General features: G+C 44.7%; 1 protein-coding gene and 1 long non-coding RNA gene across 2 annotated transcripts; one reads left to right on the top strand and one right to left on the bottom strand.

Moving 5' to 3' along the window:
• Window positions 1-277: 277 nt before the first annotated feature.
• On the bottom strand, window positions 278-11,889 carry LOC112665408 (uncharacterized). Its single transcript, XR_003140356.3, has 3 exons — window positions 11,749-11,889; window positions 3,657-3,763; window positions 278-686 (listed from the first exon to the last, which is right to left on the bottom strand). It is a non-coding gene; the product is annotated as an uncharacterized LOC112665408 (long non-coding RNA).
• A 16-nt stretch (window positions 11,890-11,905) lies between these two features.
• CDKN1B (cyclin dependent kinase inhibitor 1B) lies at window positions 11,906-16,550 on the top strand. The gene is made up of 3 exons (XM_025455135.3): window positions 11,906-12,380; window positions 12,929-13,058; window positions 15,170-16,550. The coding sequence occupies exons 1-2, from the start codon at window positions 11,906-11,908 to the stop codon at window positions 13,048-13,050; spliced, it is 597 nt and encodes a 198-aa protein (XP_025310920.1). The 3' UTR covers window positions 13,051-13,058; window positions 15,170-16,550.
• Window positions 16,551-17,767: the final 1,217 nt, after the last annotated feature.

The following is a 17,767-nucleotide window of genomic DNA, read 5'->3' as shown; positions in this document are numbered from 1 at the left end:
AGAGCCTTACACTGTTTATTTGGTAAATCAGACTGTTATGGTGGGAACAGAAGATGCTGTTCTACAATGAATTTCTAAGTAGAACATTAGCTAGTTGAAATATGAGACTCACAAGGAAAGCTAATTCTGTGCTAATTCTCTTAGCACATTCTCCAAAAGTGATTCCTTTCAAAGAGGTTTAAGGAAGTTTGTTGACATGACAATTTTTAGGAAAGTTCAGAAAAGATATTGAAAGAAGCATTGTGAAACCATACAAAGAAACAAGTAGAGAAGGTAATCAGTGGGAGGCACCTTTTTAATGTGTTTACTCCCCATCTGCCAATGCTCAGACCTTAACCCTGGCCTGCTTCCAGACTGGTTGCCTGATATTAGAACCTTCCCACCCTCTGCTTACAATAGGTACATGTGTGCATATTTTATTCATGTGGGTACATAGCAGTCAGGTTTTCATATCTTCCAGTCTACCAAAACTATTCTTATCAAGATACCAGTGACCTCCGTGATAGAATCCAATGGTAGGTCTTCAGTCTTCATATTTCTTATCAGCAGCACTTGAACCATGACTTTTCTCTCCTTGAAACTCTTTAGCTTGGTCTCTTGGTCATCTCTCTCTAGGCTCTATTCCAATCCAATCAATGGCTCCTTTCCAGTCTCTTTTTCCTAGATCCTTCCCATGTTCTTGATTTCTAAAAGTTGTAATGCAAAAAAAAGTTGGCTTACTGCATAGGCCTCTTTTCTTTTTTTTTTTTCAAAAAATATTTTATTTAATTCAATTTTATTTAAATTCAATTTGCCAATATATAGTTTAACACCAGTGCTCATCTCATCATGTGCCCTCCTTAGTGCCCATCACCCAGTTATCCCATCCTCCCATCCTCCTCCCCTTCTGCAACCCTTTGTTTCTCAGAGTTAGGAGTCTCTCATGGTTTGTCTTCCTCTCTAATTTTTCCCCACTCAGTTTCCCTCAGGTTCCACATATGAGTGAAACCATATAATTGTCTTTCTCCAAATGACTTATTTCACTCAATGTAATACCATCCAGTTCCATCCACGTGGATGTAAATGGTAGGTATTCATCCTTTCCTTTTTTTTTTTAATTTTTATTTATTTATGATAGTCACAGAGAGAGAGAGAGAGAGAGAGAGGCAGAGACACAGGCAGAGGGAGAAGCAGGCTCCATGCACTGGGAGCCCGACGTGGGATTCGATCCCGGGTCTCCAGGATCGCACCCTGGGCCAAAGGCAGGCGCCAAACCACTGCGCCACCCAGGGATCCCTAGACCACATCTTCTTTATCCATTCATCGGTCAAAGGACATTATGGCTCCTTTCACAGTTTGGCTATTGTGGACATTGTTGCTATGAACATTGGGATCCAGGTGTCCCATCGTTTCACTACATCTGTATCTTTGGGGTAAATACCCAGTAGTGGAATTTTTGGGTCATTGGGTAGCTCTATTTTTAACTTCTTGAGCAACCTCCATACGGTTTTCCAGAGTGGCTGCACCAGCTTGCATTCTGGCCAACAGTGCAAGAGGGTTCGCAGGCCTCTTTTCTTCTCTGTCTAAACTTACTTCCTTAGTGAACTTATCTGGTCCCATAGCTTCTAGTCCCATCACCTAAATGCTGACAATCTCCAAATTTGTGTCTGCAGTGCAAATCTCTCTCCCCTGAATTCCAGACTCATATATCCATCTGCTTTCTCAACATCTCCATTTGGATGTCTATGGATATCTCAAGCTTAACACAGTCAAAGCAAAATTTGTCCATCTCCCAGCCAACCCCATCTCTGTAAATGGCCAAACTTTTCTTCAATTGCTTAGGCCAAAAAGCTTTGGAGTCATTATGGACTCCTCCCTCTCATGCACACATTTCCAATCCTTCAGCAAATCCCATTGGCTATGTCTTTAAAAACACATCTATCAATTCTATCCTTTTTCTGCTTACATTGCTACCATCCTGGTCTGAGCCGACATGATCTCCTTTTGGATTACTTCAGTGACCTGCTAACTGGTCTTTCTGCTTCTCTCTTGCTTCTTTGAAGTACTTCCCACTCAGTAAAGTGATCAAAGTTAGCCAAAGTTCATTCAAAACTCTCTGCTCAAAGACAGCTTATCTCAACTGGAATAAAATCCAAAGTCTTTAGCATGACCTATAAAGGATACATAATCTGGGCCCCTACTTGTCTGATTTCATTTCCTACCTCCCAGCCCCTACTTTATTTCTGGCTTTCTAGTTCCCTTACTATTCTTCAGCCATTCCAGGCACATTCCTACCTCAGGGCCCTGGGATTTGCTATTTCCTCTGCCTGGAACATACAAAATTACATAGTCAATGCCCTCATTTCATTGAGGTCCTATTCAAATGTCACTTTATCAACGAATCCTTTCCTGTTAATATAGCATCTGCCATCATTACTCTCGGTACCCTGAAGTAGTTTATTTTTCTTTTTAGTACTTGTAACAACATGACATACTATGCTTATTTGTTTGTGTATTGTCTGCCTTCCACACTTGAGTGTAAGCTCCATTCCATGAAAGCAGGACTTTGGCTATCTTTGTTTTCTACTGTGTCCCCAGAAAGGCTGGCATCTGGTAAGGGCTCATTAAAAATTTAATGAATAAAGGAATGAACAAATATTCATGTGAACAGTTATTCAGAGAGTGGTCAGGAGTAGAAAATGAGCACTTTCTCTCTCTCTCTCTCTCTCTCTGTCTTTTAGGTGTAAGTTTGCATAAACTGAAGACTGAGATCCTAATCAAGGGAGGTTTTCTCCTTCATGTTTTCTCAATTTAAAGAATAGAATGTCGTGGAAAACAGTGAATTGGTAGTGAACATGTTTATTGTCCCAAATTCCACATTCTAGTCACCAAGTTTGTCCACTTACATTTCAATCTTGGAAATTGAATAAATTGGGTAAATAAATCACATAAATCAAGCATGTGGTTATGAATCCAAGTTTTTCTGTTTATTTCCCATTCTTATGAAACCAGCAATACTAGTAAATCTGCATTTGCTTACTATATTTACTTGAAAATGATGATTTTTCTCTTAGTAGAAATGCTTGAGGGATTTTTTTTTCTTTAAAGCATGACCCCACTTATCAATTTGAAACCCTTGAATTCAGTTTCTTTCAAAGATACTAATTTTCTTCCCAGGAATTTAAATCTCATTTCTCGATACCCCCCCACAAAAAGTCTCCTCCTCCTCCTCCTCCCCCCTCCTCCCCCCTCCTCCCCCCTCCTCCCCCCTCCTCCTCCTCCTCCTCCTCCTTCTTCTTCTTCTTCTTCTTCTTCTTCTTCTTCTTCTTCTTCTTCTTCTTCTTTAATTAATTAATTAATTAATTTGAAAGAGAAGGAGAGAGAGAGAGAGAGCTAGCACTTGAGGGTGTGGGGGGAGGGGCAGAGGGAAAAATTTCAAGCAGACTTCCCACTGAGCACCGAGCTCGGCTCTGGGCTGGATCCCAGACCCACGAGATCATGACCTGAGCCCAAACCAAGAGTCAGAGGCTCAACTGACCTAGACACCCAGGCGTTGCCCCATCCCACCAACGAAACTTTTTATGAAGAGTGCATTGTACATAAATTAAGGCAATGATGCCTCAATCATAAAATTTACAAATCCACTACATCATTGTATCTTCTTCAAGTGTCCTCACCATGGACTCTGGACTGTGCTTCACAAGCGCAGGCACACTAGTCTTCATGCCTTTTCCGCTTTCCTCCGTGGCTTTGGAACACTCAGCCTTCTGTCTCAGGGCTTCATCTGCAGGAGTACATAATAGCATTCATCTCATAATTGTGGTCTTATGAGGGCCAAATGTGATGACATCAGAAAAGCTGCTTTCAAATATGTAAACTATTGTGTTCATCAGGAACATCTTGGATTCAGCTAACAGAAACCCATAAGAAACTAGCTGGGAAAAAAGCAGGGGAGACTGTTTTATAAACACAGTGCTGTCCCAAAAAAACTTAAGTCCAGGGAGTTGAGGTGCAGGATCCAGAAACTGGGGAGTCTTTGGTTGCTAAGTGTTGTCTGTCTTTCTAAAACCCATAGTTTCTCTTCTCTGCCCTTCTTTGCATGTCCATTTCTTTCTGCTGACACTCTACAGATAAAGTTTTGCAATCTTTATCTGCAAATCCAACACATATGGGCCAAAGAGACCTTTCTTAAAACAGCTCTTTCAATTCCAAATCTGCATTACCTTATTAATCTTTAACTTCCAATTTATGAACTGAAGGACTCTGAAACCTGGTTCCAAATTTTCAGGAGAGAGAATTTGGTTGGCCAAATTTAGGTCAGAGAGGATACCCTTCTTCCCTAATCTGGTCAACTTCAGGAACAGAATGGGAACAGTGTCATCTACTCTACTGTCCCTCAGCAAAAGAGGTTAAGGGAACAGACTCTCTGAGAAGAGAGCATGGGATGGTGAAGAAACAATGAATTTGCATACCTAGAGCACACAACATAAACATAAAAGGATTGAAAACACTATGTACATCCTTATTTCCATGCCTTTGTAAACTTTACTAAGTATCTGATGTGGCTGTATGATTAATGGCACATTTATAAATACGGACAGGCCTCACAGAGCCCCACTAACCGTGACGTCCCTTCACATAATGGTTCAGATTCATGTTTCTAATACTATGTCTTTTGCCCTCTTAACGAACATTGACTCTCTTTCTTTTCTTGGATCCAGTCTCAATGTGTATACTGACTGTATCAAATTCTTGATCTTCCCTGTTCTTTATCTCCTCAATTTCCCCCTCTATATTAATTACAATTGACTGTAAAATGCTATAGCAAATAGACCTAAACATAATGGTTCAATGAAATAGAAATGTGTTTTTTCTCTCAAGTCAGGTCAGGGACCCAGGTTGACGTCTTTCTTTCTTTCTTTCTTTCTTTCTTTCTTTCTTTCTTTCTTTCTTTCTTTCTTTCTTCTTTTTAAAGATTTTATTTATTTACTCATGAGAGGCACACAGAGAGAGAGAGAGGCAGAGACACAGGCAGAGGGAGAAGCAGGCTCCACACAGGGAGCCCGACACGGGACCCGATCCCAGGACTCCAGGATCATGACCTGAGCCGAAGGCAGACACCAAACCGCTGAGCCACCCAGGGATCTCTGGTTGACGTCGTTCTATCACCTTTAACATGTGGCTTCCAAGGGCACCTGGCTGGCTCTGTTTTGTAGAGCATGGGACTCTTGATCTTGGGGTCATGACTGCAAGCCCTACGTTGGGTGTAGAGCTTAAAACAGAAACAAAATGAAAAATATGTGGCTTCCAAAGTTGCAATAGTATTCACCCTTATAGCCCATGGGAAAGGGGAAAGAGAGGCAGAAGCAGGAGGCTGATGTGACAGGTTATATGCACTGGACCTGGAAGACACATATCACTTTTCCTTATATTCTGTTGGAAAATACCTAATCACAAGGTCACATCTATCTGCAGGGGCTGGGAAATTTAGTGTGGCTGGGCAGCTGTAAACCCAGTTATAATTATGAGCCTAAGGGAGAAACCAAGAATGGATTTGGGGGGACAGCTAGCAGTCTCTGTAACATCCTGCCTCTGTGTTACTGCTCTTCCTTAACGGCATTACTCTCTGAAATATCCAAGTGTGAGTCCTTAAAGTCCTCCTCCATTTCTCCATTTTTCCTCAATCCCGTTAGCTCTTTTTGTTGTTATTGTTGTTAAAGACTTTATTTGAGGGAGGGAGGAGGGAGGGAGAGAGAGAGAGAGAGCACACAAGTGAGGGAGAGGGGCAGAAGGAGAGGGAGAAGCAGATTCCCTGCTGAGCGGGGACCCTGAGATCATGACCTGAGTGGAAGGTGGATGCTTAACCAACTGAGACACCCAGGCACCCCCTCCTTAGCTCTTCTAACTACCTAAGCAATCCTACATTTGTTCTGTGCTTTTCATTCCCTCCTCCACAGCACTGCTTAATGCTGTTGTATCCCTTGCTTGAATAACTGCAACCAACCTCCAAAATAACCAAAATTACCTCCCTGAGTCAGCCTCTCTAGGCTTATCACCCATCTTTTACTCTGTTGTTAGATGTTACTTCCATTAAAAAAAAAAAAAAAAGATTTATTTATTTATTTATTCATGAGAGACAGAGAGAATGGCAGAGACATAGACGGAGGGAGAAGCACTCTTCAAAGGGAGCCCCATGCAGGGGATCATGCCCTGAGCTGAAGGCAGACGCTTAACAGCTGAGCCACTTAGGCATCCCCAGATGCCACTTCCTAATACAAAGATCCAGTTTTCCAAGACAATCTAGACCCCTTACCAGTTACCTCTCCACCTACCATCAAGGCCGCAATCACCACATACAAAACATCTGCAGCTACTTTGTAGCTCAGGTGGTCATGCCAGATCGCCTCTTACCCTCTGTTCCAAATCCTCTCATCCTGGTCTCGTGACCCATGCTTCTACTCTCTTGCCTCACATCCATACTTCATCTAACAACCAGCTTCCTTTGGATTAACACAGTAATGGGACTGTCTACCTAGCTTTCCATTTTGTTCTTTCCATTTGCCACTGTCTCTCAGGGCCCAGGCTTGCTCTTCTTCAAGAGACAAACCTGGACAGTGATCATGTTATTTACTTACCAAAAGCTCTATCAGTTCCCACTGTTTTCTGAAGGAAAAAAAAATTTTTTTTCAGCATACCATCCATGGCCTGCCAACTGTCAGATCCCATTCCCCAATTACCACCCCTACCAATGCAGCCTGATAATCTTGCCATTTTTTTCATTCTTCAAGATCTGACATATATATCACTTCCTTGAAGGCTTCTTCTTTCTCCCTCTTTTGTAGTTCATCTTCATGCCCTGTTCTTCCATGTATTGCTTTCTACCTCTCTAGTGTTTTTTTTTTTTTTTTAAGATTTCATTTATTTATTCATGAGAGACACAGGGAGAGAGGCAGAGACATAGGCAGAGGGAGAAGCAGGCTCCCTGTGGGGAGCCTGAATGCAGGACTCCATCCCAGGACCCCAGGATCACAACCTGAGCTGAAGGCAGACACTCAACCACTCAGCCACTCAGATGTCCCTTACCCCTGTAGTTTTTTATGTACATGGTGGCTTCCCTCACACCTGATGTATACTCCCTAAAGGCAGGGACTGTGATTTAAGTCATCCTTTTAAGCACCACGCCACTGAGAACAATGCTGTGGGGAGTATCTCACACGTGGTAAGATCACATCATTCTGCTGCTTAAAACCTCCTAATGTCCCAGTGGCTTCCCATACCACTGGGTCCGTGATAAAAACTCCACATAGGCCTAATTGGTCTTTGATGATGGGAGTTCTTGCTACCACTCTTTTTGCTCCTTACTGTTCCTGGAACACATCACACAAGATTTCACTTCAAAGGTACTACATTGACTGTTCCCTTTATTGGGATACCTTTTCCCCAGCTCTTAGCATGACTTGCTTTCTACAGTCCTCAGGGCTTCTCTCCAAGGCCACTTTCTCAGTGAGACATTTCTTTTTTTTTTTTTTTTTAATTTTTATTTATTTATGATAGTCACACACACACACAGAGAGAGAGAGAGAGAGAGAGAGAGAGAGAGAGAGAGGGGTAGAGACATAGGCAGAGGGAGAAGCAGGCTCCATGCACCGGGAGCCCGACGTGGGATTCGATCCCAGGTCTCCAGGATCGCGCCCTGGGCCAAAGGCAGGCGCTAAACTGCTGCGCCACCCAGGGTTCCCCTCAGTGAGACATTTCTCGGCCACTCTGGTCACTTGGGACCTCACAGCCTTCTCTTTTCCTTGGCCCTGCTATCACTTCCTTACACAGTATATCTTTCATTCGTCTATTTTTGTGCTTATTTTCTGTCATCCTAGTTTAAATCTGTTGGTTTACGTCCTTAGCTCCAGAGAGATAATGCCTGATATACTGAAGGCTGTCAGTAAACATTTGTTGAAAGCGGGGGAGGGGGGGGGGATAAGCAAGTTAATAGAGGTGCCCAATAAATATTTCTTAAATTGAATGAAAACGTCACAAACACTTGACTGTGAAATCATCAAATTCTGAAAGTATGTGGGTTGAGGAAAACAGTGAAATTGAGCGAAAGCTGTCATTATAAACAACCTCCAGGAAGGATTAAAATTGGGTACTTGTGGGAGCGGCAACTGGGCCGGGAATCCAGTACCTTCGCAGAAACGCTGGGGGGTGCATAACTCCTCCCCCCACCCCCCGGGGACTGCATCTGGGAGGCCAGCTCGCCCTACCTCCCCATTTGGACGCTAGTCGATCACACAGGTGTTTGAAGTTATTTTAGGGTCTGCCTCTTTCGGTTTGCGAAGGACACGGAAACCTTGATTGGCTTTCGTGACACCTCTCAGTTCTAGGTAGGAAACTAGCCCGAGTGTAAACGACAACAAAAACACCGCTCCGGACTCGATACTGGGGTTTGGGGAAGCAGAGCCCATTTTAGAGCAGCGGGAGTGGAACTTTCTGCCTTTGCGACCCAAGCTCCGCCTTCACACTGTTTTTCTGAAAATGTTCTCCCTGGCTTATTACTCTTCGGCAGCGGCCCACTTTCCGCAGGGGGATGGCGCTCCGATCTGCACATTCCCTCTTCCCTTGGGGGCTCCATAGCATTTTTTTTTTTTTTTTTTCACGCTTCGACGCTACCGCTGCAGACGCCTGCCTTCTCATTATTTGCCCTACCGATCTCCGATCTCCGGTGCCCGGACTGTAAACAAAACACTTTAGATCATAGCAAGGTCGATGTAAGCACAGCCTTTCTGCTGGCAGCCAGTCGTCTTAAGGTGGCGTGACTGTGACTCGTTTACTTTGCAAGATTAACAAAGCAACAAAATGGTGTTCCTACATGTTACTTGCAGAAAGATTCAAGGTGTGTAGGGGACAGAAATATTAATTTCCTATTATTACTTGAGATATTAATTCCACGAATAAAAGGTTTGTTGTATGTTGTGATACTCTAGAATATCTCCATTTACATAATATGTAAATGGTCTCTGCATTTAGACATCTGAATTTATTCTTATATATAACATAGAATTCCTGTGTAGTCTAGCAGTTGTGTAAAAATGTCAACAGGAATCTAATTTCAGAAATAGAGTATAAATCATGGTATGGAGGCCTACCCTCATTTTCCTGTCCTTCTCCCCCCTCCTCCAGTCCAATAAGTTAAATAGCATGTTCCCTGTTAGAAAAAGATGAGAGGTGTTACTTGGATCACAGGTGAAATATCTTTGTCAATTACGTAGGAAGTCCTGACTTAGAAACAAGTTTTGGACACTGCCTCTCTCTCTCTCTGCTCTCTGGGTATCACCCTTGTCCGTTTGGAATCTGCATTTTAGTTGAACCTAGTGCATAGTGATACAAAAGGCCAGTGACAGCTGCATATAAATATCAGTGACCACAGGCCACATCAAGGAAACATCTGCAGGCAGCCCAGGGAATGAGCAGGGGCCATTTTGAATCCCTTGTAAGAGAGGAGGACCAGCCAGACTGCAGCACAGGCCAATCCAGACAAAACCTGAACCATTAGGAAAGAAAGAAAGAGAAAAAGAACCTGCCTGAGAGTTAAGGAGACCCGCCTCTAGCCCTGGCTCTGCTATCCACTGGATGTGTGTCCCTGGACAGGAAACCTCTCCTGCTCTCAATTTCCTCAGTGGTAAAAAGAGAGGGTTGAGCCACAGGGTTCAGAAGGGCCATGCCAGCTCTTACATTCTGGAGTGCTGAGGTGAGGCACGCACACAGAATGGAACACACAATACGCGGTTAAGAAAACAGGTTAAGAATCAAAGTCATCTGTAGCACAGATGCATAAGAAAACATTGCTGTGCTGTGCACTATTAGAACAGAAGGAGAGCAGTTTCCAGTAAAATGTATTAACTTTGGCCCAGACCAAGATTATATGAATGGGGGTGGGATGGGGTGGTGTGGGGAGACAGTACAAGACCCTTTGAGCTGTGTCTCGGATAGGACAGCCCTCCCCCCTCCCCCTACCGTGTTAAGTCCTATCTATCATCCTGCTCAGGATCAAATCGGTAGGTCCTTTCAAGTTGCAAAGTGGAGTACAGAAACGCCCAAGTTAAGAATATCAGACGTGAGGACACGGTCGTGGTGGGTTTATGAATCATTTCATAATCTGGACTTTCCGATTACTTTCACCCTTCAGAGACTTGTAGCCCTCTAAAGGCATTCCCTTGCATCTAAATTTTGTTGTGGGAGGGTTGGAGCAGTGAATCTGGTGGGAGAGAAAGGTGGAGGAAGGAAGGAGCTGTTGTATTTGGCGGCAGGACTCAGGTAGAGGAAACTGCTACAACCCGGGAAAGAATTGAAAACTATAAAGAGGGGACGGGTTCCCACACGCAGCCCAGGTCAATGGCTTTCGCTGTGCTCGGGAAGCAAGAACCCGGGTCAGGGTGTAACCTCGCTTTTGAAACCCAAGTGTGTCTGAGGCAGCTACAAAAGTTTATTAGGGACTTGGGAGGCCAGTGGAGTTTTTGATCTTGAAATTCTTATTTTTATTGCGGGGAGAGCTTGGGTTCAGAATACATGAGAAGTGCTGCGCCTACGTTCGCCTTGGCGTCTTCCCAGAGCTCCCGCCTCCCCCAGAACAGCAGAGCCTCCTAGGTTCAGAGGGAGCTAACCACTGCTCCCCGCTAGCAGAGGCACCCAGGTCGGGGTGGGGGCGGGGGCGGGGGCGGGGGCGCGGCTCCCGGCCCCTCCGCGAGCGCCAAAGGCCGCCCAGCCTCCCCGCAGCGCCGGAGCCGGGGGGGGGGGGGGGGCGGGGAGAGCGCAGCTGGGGGCGCAGAGCTCCCACGGCCAGCCTCCGCCCCCCGCGGCCCGCACCCCCGGCTCGGCGAGCGCGGGGAAGACGAGCTCGCCACCGGGCCACCTAGGAGGTCATCTGATCCTGCCCCCTCCGTCTCCCCGCGCGCGGAGCGGGCGCGCCAGGCAGCGCAGCGCGGGGACCTGAACCCGCGGCCCCGCCGCCCCCGCCCCCGCCCCCGCCCTCCCCGGCTTCCCGGCCGGTTGGCTAGTTTGTTTGTCTCGTTTTTAATTTCTCCGAGGCCAGCCGGAGCAGGTTTGCTGGCAGCCGCGCACCTCCGGAGTCACGCGACCAGCCAGGCTCCGGGCGGCGCAGTCGGAGGCGGGCGCGCGCCCGGGGAGGCGGGGCGGGGCGGGGCGGGGCGGGGCGGGGCGGGGCGAGCGGGAGGCGTCGCGGCCGCCGGGGCCACCTTAAGGCCGCGCTCGCCAGCCTCGGCGGGGCGGCTCCCGGCGCCGCAACCAATGGATCTCCTCCTCTGTTTAAATAGACTTGCGGTGTCAATCATTTTCTTCTTCGTCAGCCTCCCTTCCACCGCCATATTGGGCAACTAAAAAAAAGGGGGCTCGTCCTTTCGGGGTGTTTTTCTCCCCTTCCCCTGTCCCCACTGCCTCGCCGCTCCGCGACGCCGACGTCCGCAAGGTTTGGAGAGCCGCTCGGTTGGCGGGACCCGCGGGCTCGCGGCAGCCCGGGCTTGGACTGGCTCTGCCGCCCCTCCCCTCCCCTCCTCTGCCCTCCTCTGCTCGCCTCTGCTCGCCTCTGCTCTGCTCTCCTCTCCTCTCCCCTCCCCGCCCCGCCCTCCCGCTCGCCGGTCCGCTAGAGCGGCGGCGGCTCTCGGCTGCCGGGCCGGGGCTTCCCCTCACCCCTCACCCCTGCCCCTCCCGCCTCCCGCCTCCCCCGGGCCAGCGCGCCCCTGACGCTCGGGCAGTTACTTGCGCGTGTTTGTTTCTCTTGGCTCCGAGCGCGATCGCAGGGCTTTCTAGGGGGCGGTTCGGGCTGGGTCGGGGCGTTTTGTTTTGTTCAGTTTTGTTTTCCGAGAGAGGGAGAGAGCGCGCGCGCTCGCGGCGGTCGTGAAGACCGGGGAGGAGGATGTCAAACGTGCGAGTGTCTAACGGGAGCCCGAGCCTCGAGCGGATGGACGCCAGACAGGCCGAGTACCCCAAGCCCTCCGCCTGCAGGAACCTCTTCGGCCCGGTCAACCACGAAGAGTTGACCCGGGACTTGGAGAAGCACTGCAGAGACATGGAAGAGGCGAGCCAGCGCAAGTGGAATTTTGATTTCCAGAATCACAAGCCCCTGGAGGGCAAATACGAGTGGCAGGAGGTGGAGAAGGGCAGCTTGCCCGAGTTCTACTACAGACCCCCGCGGCCACCCAAAGGCGCCTGCAAGGTGCCGGCGCAGGAGAGCCAGGACGTCAGCGGGACCCGCCAGGCGGGGCCTTTACTGGGGTCTCAGGCCAACTCAGAGGACACACACTTGGTAGACCAAAAGACTGATGCGCCCGACAGCCAGACGGGGCTAGCGGAGCAGTGCACTGGGATCAGGAAGCGACCCGCGACCGACGGTAACGACCCCTCCCCAAGCAGAGAAGGTCTGGGTGCCCAGGACCCTAACCGCAGCTTGCTTTTCCAGAGTATTCCGATGTAGTGGAGGTGGGTGGGGGGAGCGAACTGCCCTCCTCTTGGGTTTTAAATGCTTGTCCGCCTGGCTGCCTGGCTGCTTATGATTTTTAAGTCAGGAGCCTGTTTTTAAGTCAGTGAGATGCTGTTATCTGATCATTGCTCCAACCGAAAACATCGCAGTTCCTCCCGGCTGGCCAGCGCTGGGTCTGTGACTACGTTGGGATGTTTATCAACGGCCTCCCTCTTTGCAGTGGGGAGAGAGAGAGAGAGAGAGAGACAGCGAGACAGCTCTAGGGGCATAGAATACACTTTCTGTTATGTGAAAACAACCTCATTCTGTGCCCTTAAAGGCCACCGGGAATGACGGATCCAGGATGGTGGGTGGAGGTGTGGGTTTTTCATCCCCTGACTATTGTGCCAACTTGTGTCAGCCATTGTTTTTCTAATAAAGATTGTGTGTGTTCTTTTTAAAATTCCCTCCTGCCCTTAGATTCCTCTCCTCAAAACAAAAGAGCCAACAGAACAGAAGAAAACGTCTCAGACGGTTCCCCGAACGCGGGTTCAGTGGAGCAGACGCCCAAGAAGCCGGGCCTCAGAAGACGTCAAACGTAAACTGCTCGGTGGGTTGATGACTAGGAGCAAGAAACTGACACTCCGAAATGGGCTTTCACACCCCGAGATACCCAATCTTGGTGGTTGCTGGCAGAATGGAGCTTGTGGGTTTTTGTTTCTATTTTGTGAGGTGGAAAAGTAGGAATGGGGAAGGCTGGGAATCGCTGGTGGGGATCCTGTAATTTTTTTCACACTGTCTACGTCCTGAGGTCATTTTTCCTTGAAAACACGGAATAACCAGAGCAAGTGTCCTAGCCAAAGTACTTGTGACCGAGGCTGGATGATGAGTGGGAAGGTCAATTCCCTGTGAATCCCACCAAAACCGTTGGGAACAATAGGTTCTTTCCCCCCATCTGAGCAAGAACTGGGATATGCTTCAGTCCCACTTCATAAGAATTCTTTTCCCAGAGGTTTCAAGTTGAGTCAGTAACAGATTTTGAGCCATACATGGGAAGAAGGCAAATAAATGATAAAAGTTAAAATTTGAGGGAAAGGGTGCAGATGGCTCATATTTGGTTGATCCTATGGTTAGTAGTGTGAATAGTGAGGTACGTCACATGATCTTTATCATTTTCTTAAATTGTCACTTTCCCTGTTTGCTTACAAATTTGGGGAACAGGAAAGGAACCCTGTGTATTTTTTTTTTTTTTTAAAGGAAAGCTATAGTATGGAAAAATACTAAGGTTCCTACAGAATTTCTGGTAACACTGAAGTTGCAAAGCAGAAGTTAAATTAACTCTGCTGGAGTAAGCAGTCCAGGAACACGTCACCATGTGTATGCTAATTGTGCTACAAAAGGATCATTTGTATATTAGTAGGGAAATGTATAATAGATACACGGGCTGGCGAGGGTAGGTCTACCCCACACTGGAGAAGTGGAGATTTTTTTCCATCTACTAAAATCTGATCAGTATGAACAGCTAATTTGAATAATTCAGCACTCAACTTTTCATAGATTGGCTAGCCATAGTGATCAAAGTGCATATGTTAATAGTTTGAAAACTTACCAACAAGGACCATGACCTCTTTTTTCCTCCAGAAAACACACTCACAGCTTCGCATGTAGAGATTTTAGTAGATGTTGATACTAATTTTCAAAATCCTCATTTATAAAAAGGTAAGAATAAAGAACATAGAGTTTAAGGCGAGATTCCAGTTTGCTGTGTTTTTAGACCATAGTAACATATATATGAACTTCTTCACCCACATCTGACGGTTTTCAAAGCTTATACAAAACATCACTCTGTAGAATGTCTATATTACAGTTGTATATGAAATGGGAAAAGTGTATGAAAAAAAATTTCTGAAGCAACCTGCAGCTTGGGACTTGTGGTTTTTGACCTGTAGCTTAGCTCATCAGATGAGCCACTGTGAATCACACCTACTGGATTTTGATCTGACCCCATTCTGACATAGAGAGGCATTTGTTAGTAAATATGGCCAGTTCAGAGAATTCTAGAAATAGTAGTTAAGAACCTATTAAGAAGCATTCATTTGTATATTTTGCATATGACTAAGAAACTAGAATGTTTTGAAGAAGTATTAATAGAATTTTCTTTAGAGAACATTTATGAGTTAGAGTTCCGATTAGTTTTCAGATTTAGAAGACTCAGATGCTCTTGAGTATTACAGTTTCTTAATTCTCCTCTCTTTCTTAGTATCTTTGACCCCGATTCTCTAGACGAGGGTTTCTCAACCTCTGCACTATTGACATTTTGGGCTGAATAATTCTTTGTGTGGGACGCCATCCTGTGCATTAGTAGAATGTTTGGCAGCATCCCTGGCCTCTACCCACTAGATGCCAGTAGCACCCTCCTCACCCCCAGTGTGACAACCAAAAATGTCTCCAAACATTGCCAAATGTCCCCTGGGGGACAAAACTGCCCACTATTGAGACCCACTGCTCTCAACAAGAATACACACACACAGAGGAGAGTAAAAATCCAGTGAAGGAAACATTGGATGGAGAAGACTGTAGTCATCAACTTTTAGTACACACTTTCTTTTCCATTGCTCAGGTATTTCACAACTAAGAGAGTAACAAAAGAATTCCTGTACTTTATTGATAATGTTATTCTGGTGCTTTTCTCCTAATTCCTTCTTCTTTTTTCTTCTGCAGAATTAAGAGCATGTTTCCTTGTTTATCAGATACATCACTGCTCGATGAAGCAAGGAAGATATAAATTAAAAATTTTAAATACATATCGCTGACTCCATGGAATGGACATCCTAAATAAGCACTGAAAAACAACCAACACAGTAACACTAAAATTTTAGGCACTCTTAAATGATCTGCCTCTAAAAGCATTGGATGTAGCATTGTGCAATTAGGTTTTTCCTTATTTGCTTCATTGTACTACCTGTGTATATAGTTTTTACCTTTTATGTAGCACATAAACTTTGGGGGAAGGGAGGGGAGGGTGGGGCTGAGGAATTGGCATGGGGGGCTATGAAGAGCTTGCTTCCATTTAGAGCAAGGAGAAAAGTATATGACTTGCATGGAGAGAAGCAGTTTTGGGGAAGGGTTTGAATTGTTTTCTTTAAAGATGTAATGTCTCTTTCAGTGAAAACTGATAATTCATTTTAAAAAATCATCCGAATTTGAACACTGGTTGCAAATAATTGCTAATTATTTTTAATTATTTTTACATGAAGCTTTTTCTTATTGGGAGCTCAAAGATTCCGTTATATAGTAATAAATGGCTTTTTTTCTTTAACAGCAAAAACTATCTTCAGTACCCCCCCCCCCCCCCCCCCCCGGTTTTTCATAAAATCGGAATTTACCAGTTAATTACTCAGCAGTTAGGTAATCATTCCAGGTAATTCTGGGCAAAATTCTGGGGTATATGTGTGTGTGTGTGTGTGTGTGTGTGGGGGGGGGTGATGGTAATTCTGAATGCTCAGAATCAACCATCAAATTTTTATCAGGTTTATTGAGAAATTTTCTTTGGACTTTGGGCTATGTAGACACAGTCAAAATAATTTTAAATCTTGGGAAAAATTTTAAAGATCTGTAACTTCACATAAAAAAATAATGAAATAATTTTTAATTTAAAGCTTCTCGTTCTGTTGGTTAATTTGCCCAAAGGAAATGTTTTTAAAAGAAAGTGTGTATAAAGCACACGTGGAATTACTGAAATGGATACTACATCTTTAAACAGTATTTTTACATTGCCTGTGTATGTATGAAACAAAACCGGTTGAAGTGTACCTGTGTACATAACTCTGTAAAGACACTGAGAAATTATACTAACTTATTTATGTTAAAAAGAGATTTTTTTTTTTTTTTAATCTAGACCATATACAAGCCAAAGTGGCATGTTTTGTGCATTTGTAAATGCTGTATTGGGTAGAATAGTTTTTTTCCTTTCTTCTGTTAAATAATATGGCTATGCTTAAAAGGTTGCATACTGAGCCAAGTATAATTTTTTGTAATGTGTGAAAAAGATGCCAATTATTGTTACACATCAAGCAATCAATAAAGAAAACTTCCATAGCTATTCATTGAGTTGAACTGTAATGTGCTTTATTAAGCTTGGGGTATTTGACCTGGCATACTAGTCATACTTGCACAAATATAACACAAAGTAGCAAATATCTTGATAATTTAGGCCCACGTCTGAGATGATGTTTATGTGGCTCTGAATATAGTAGTCACTGTTTTCCACTTAGGAAAGTGCTACTTTTGAGTGGACAAAACTTTAGACGTGTAAAGTGGAAAAGCCACATTTTCATAAAAGTTTGTCAAATCTCCAATAGTTCAAATATTTAGGTCTTATAGGGTATATATCAGAACCAAAAATTTTTACATAAGTGTAGGCTGATCACACATTTGCAGGATTGAAAATGAAAGTAACATGGTGACTTCTCTAAATTCTGTATTTACACACTGCAAGTGTTGTGAGAAATTAGAGCAATTGTTCAGACCATCTAATCTACACCTTTGTCCAAAATATTTATATACAGGTCCTTTAGAAATTTGCATGCATTACACACTAATTTAGATAGAACAGGTATTCTCCAAATTAAACTGGTCATGACAAATCACTCAATTCCGAAATTTCCTGGTTATAATCTACACCACCTAAAACTGGTTAATGTCAATAACCAAATCTGAGTGTTTGGGGCCCCACATCCACATGGCAGAGATATTTTTTACTTAAGAAAAATTTAAACAAGGCATTTTCAAGTCAAATTTTCTTAAAAAAAAAAAAAAACCCAAAAAACAATTAGTTACTTCACACTCTTACAAATGTAGCTGAGGTGTAAAAAGTAAATTGTTTTTTTCTAGGAATCTGCAGATGGTTAAATCACGAAAATCTGAATTTGGGTTAAGCAGTTTCCGTCAAATACCTGAATTTACATTATTGCACCCCAAAGGGGGCTCTAAACAAGATAGTTTCAGCTTATTTTGATCTGAAGTTACTTTAAAAAAAAAAAAAAAAAAGTGACTCTTCGGCTGCGGGGAAGGGAAAGGAAGATCATTTGGTGACGGGGCTACATCTTCCAAGTAGGTATTATTTTAATTAAAGGCTAAAGGTGTTTTTGTGATTCTATTCAAAACACGCAGACGGGGTGTTTTTCAGGAAGATACTGAAAAAGCAAGAAAAACAAAATGGGGGGGGGGAAGGAATGAGGATCAGGAAATAATGAAATAAAATTAGTTTCTCTGAACCAAAGAGGACTTCTAGAAGTGTTTCTAACAGAGGGAAAAAAA

This window comes from Canis lupus, chromosome 27 (assembly GCF_003254725.2).
Source record: "Canis lupus dingo isolate Sandy chromosome 27, ASM325472v2, whole genome shotgun sequence".
NCBI lineage: Eukaryota > Metazoa > Chordata > Mammalia > Carnivora > Canidae > Canis > Canis lupus.
The sequence above is the reverse complement of the archived record's forward strand: the minus strand, read 5'-3'. Positions and strand labels throughout refer to the sequence as shown.

Bases quoted from the DNA above. Each gene is read 5' to 3' on its own strand.
- CDKN1B (XM_025455135.3), top strand. From the start codon at position 11,906: ATGTCAAACGTGCGAGTGTCTAACGGGAGCCCGAGCCTCGAGCGGATG. The intron at 12,381-12,928 runs GTAACGACCCCT...TCCTGCCCTTAG, and splicing joins GAAGCGACCCGCGACCGACG to ATTCCTCTCCTCAAAACAAA.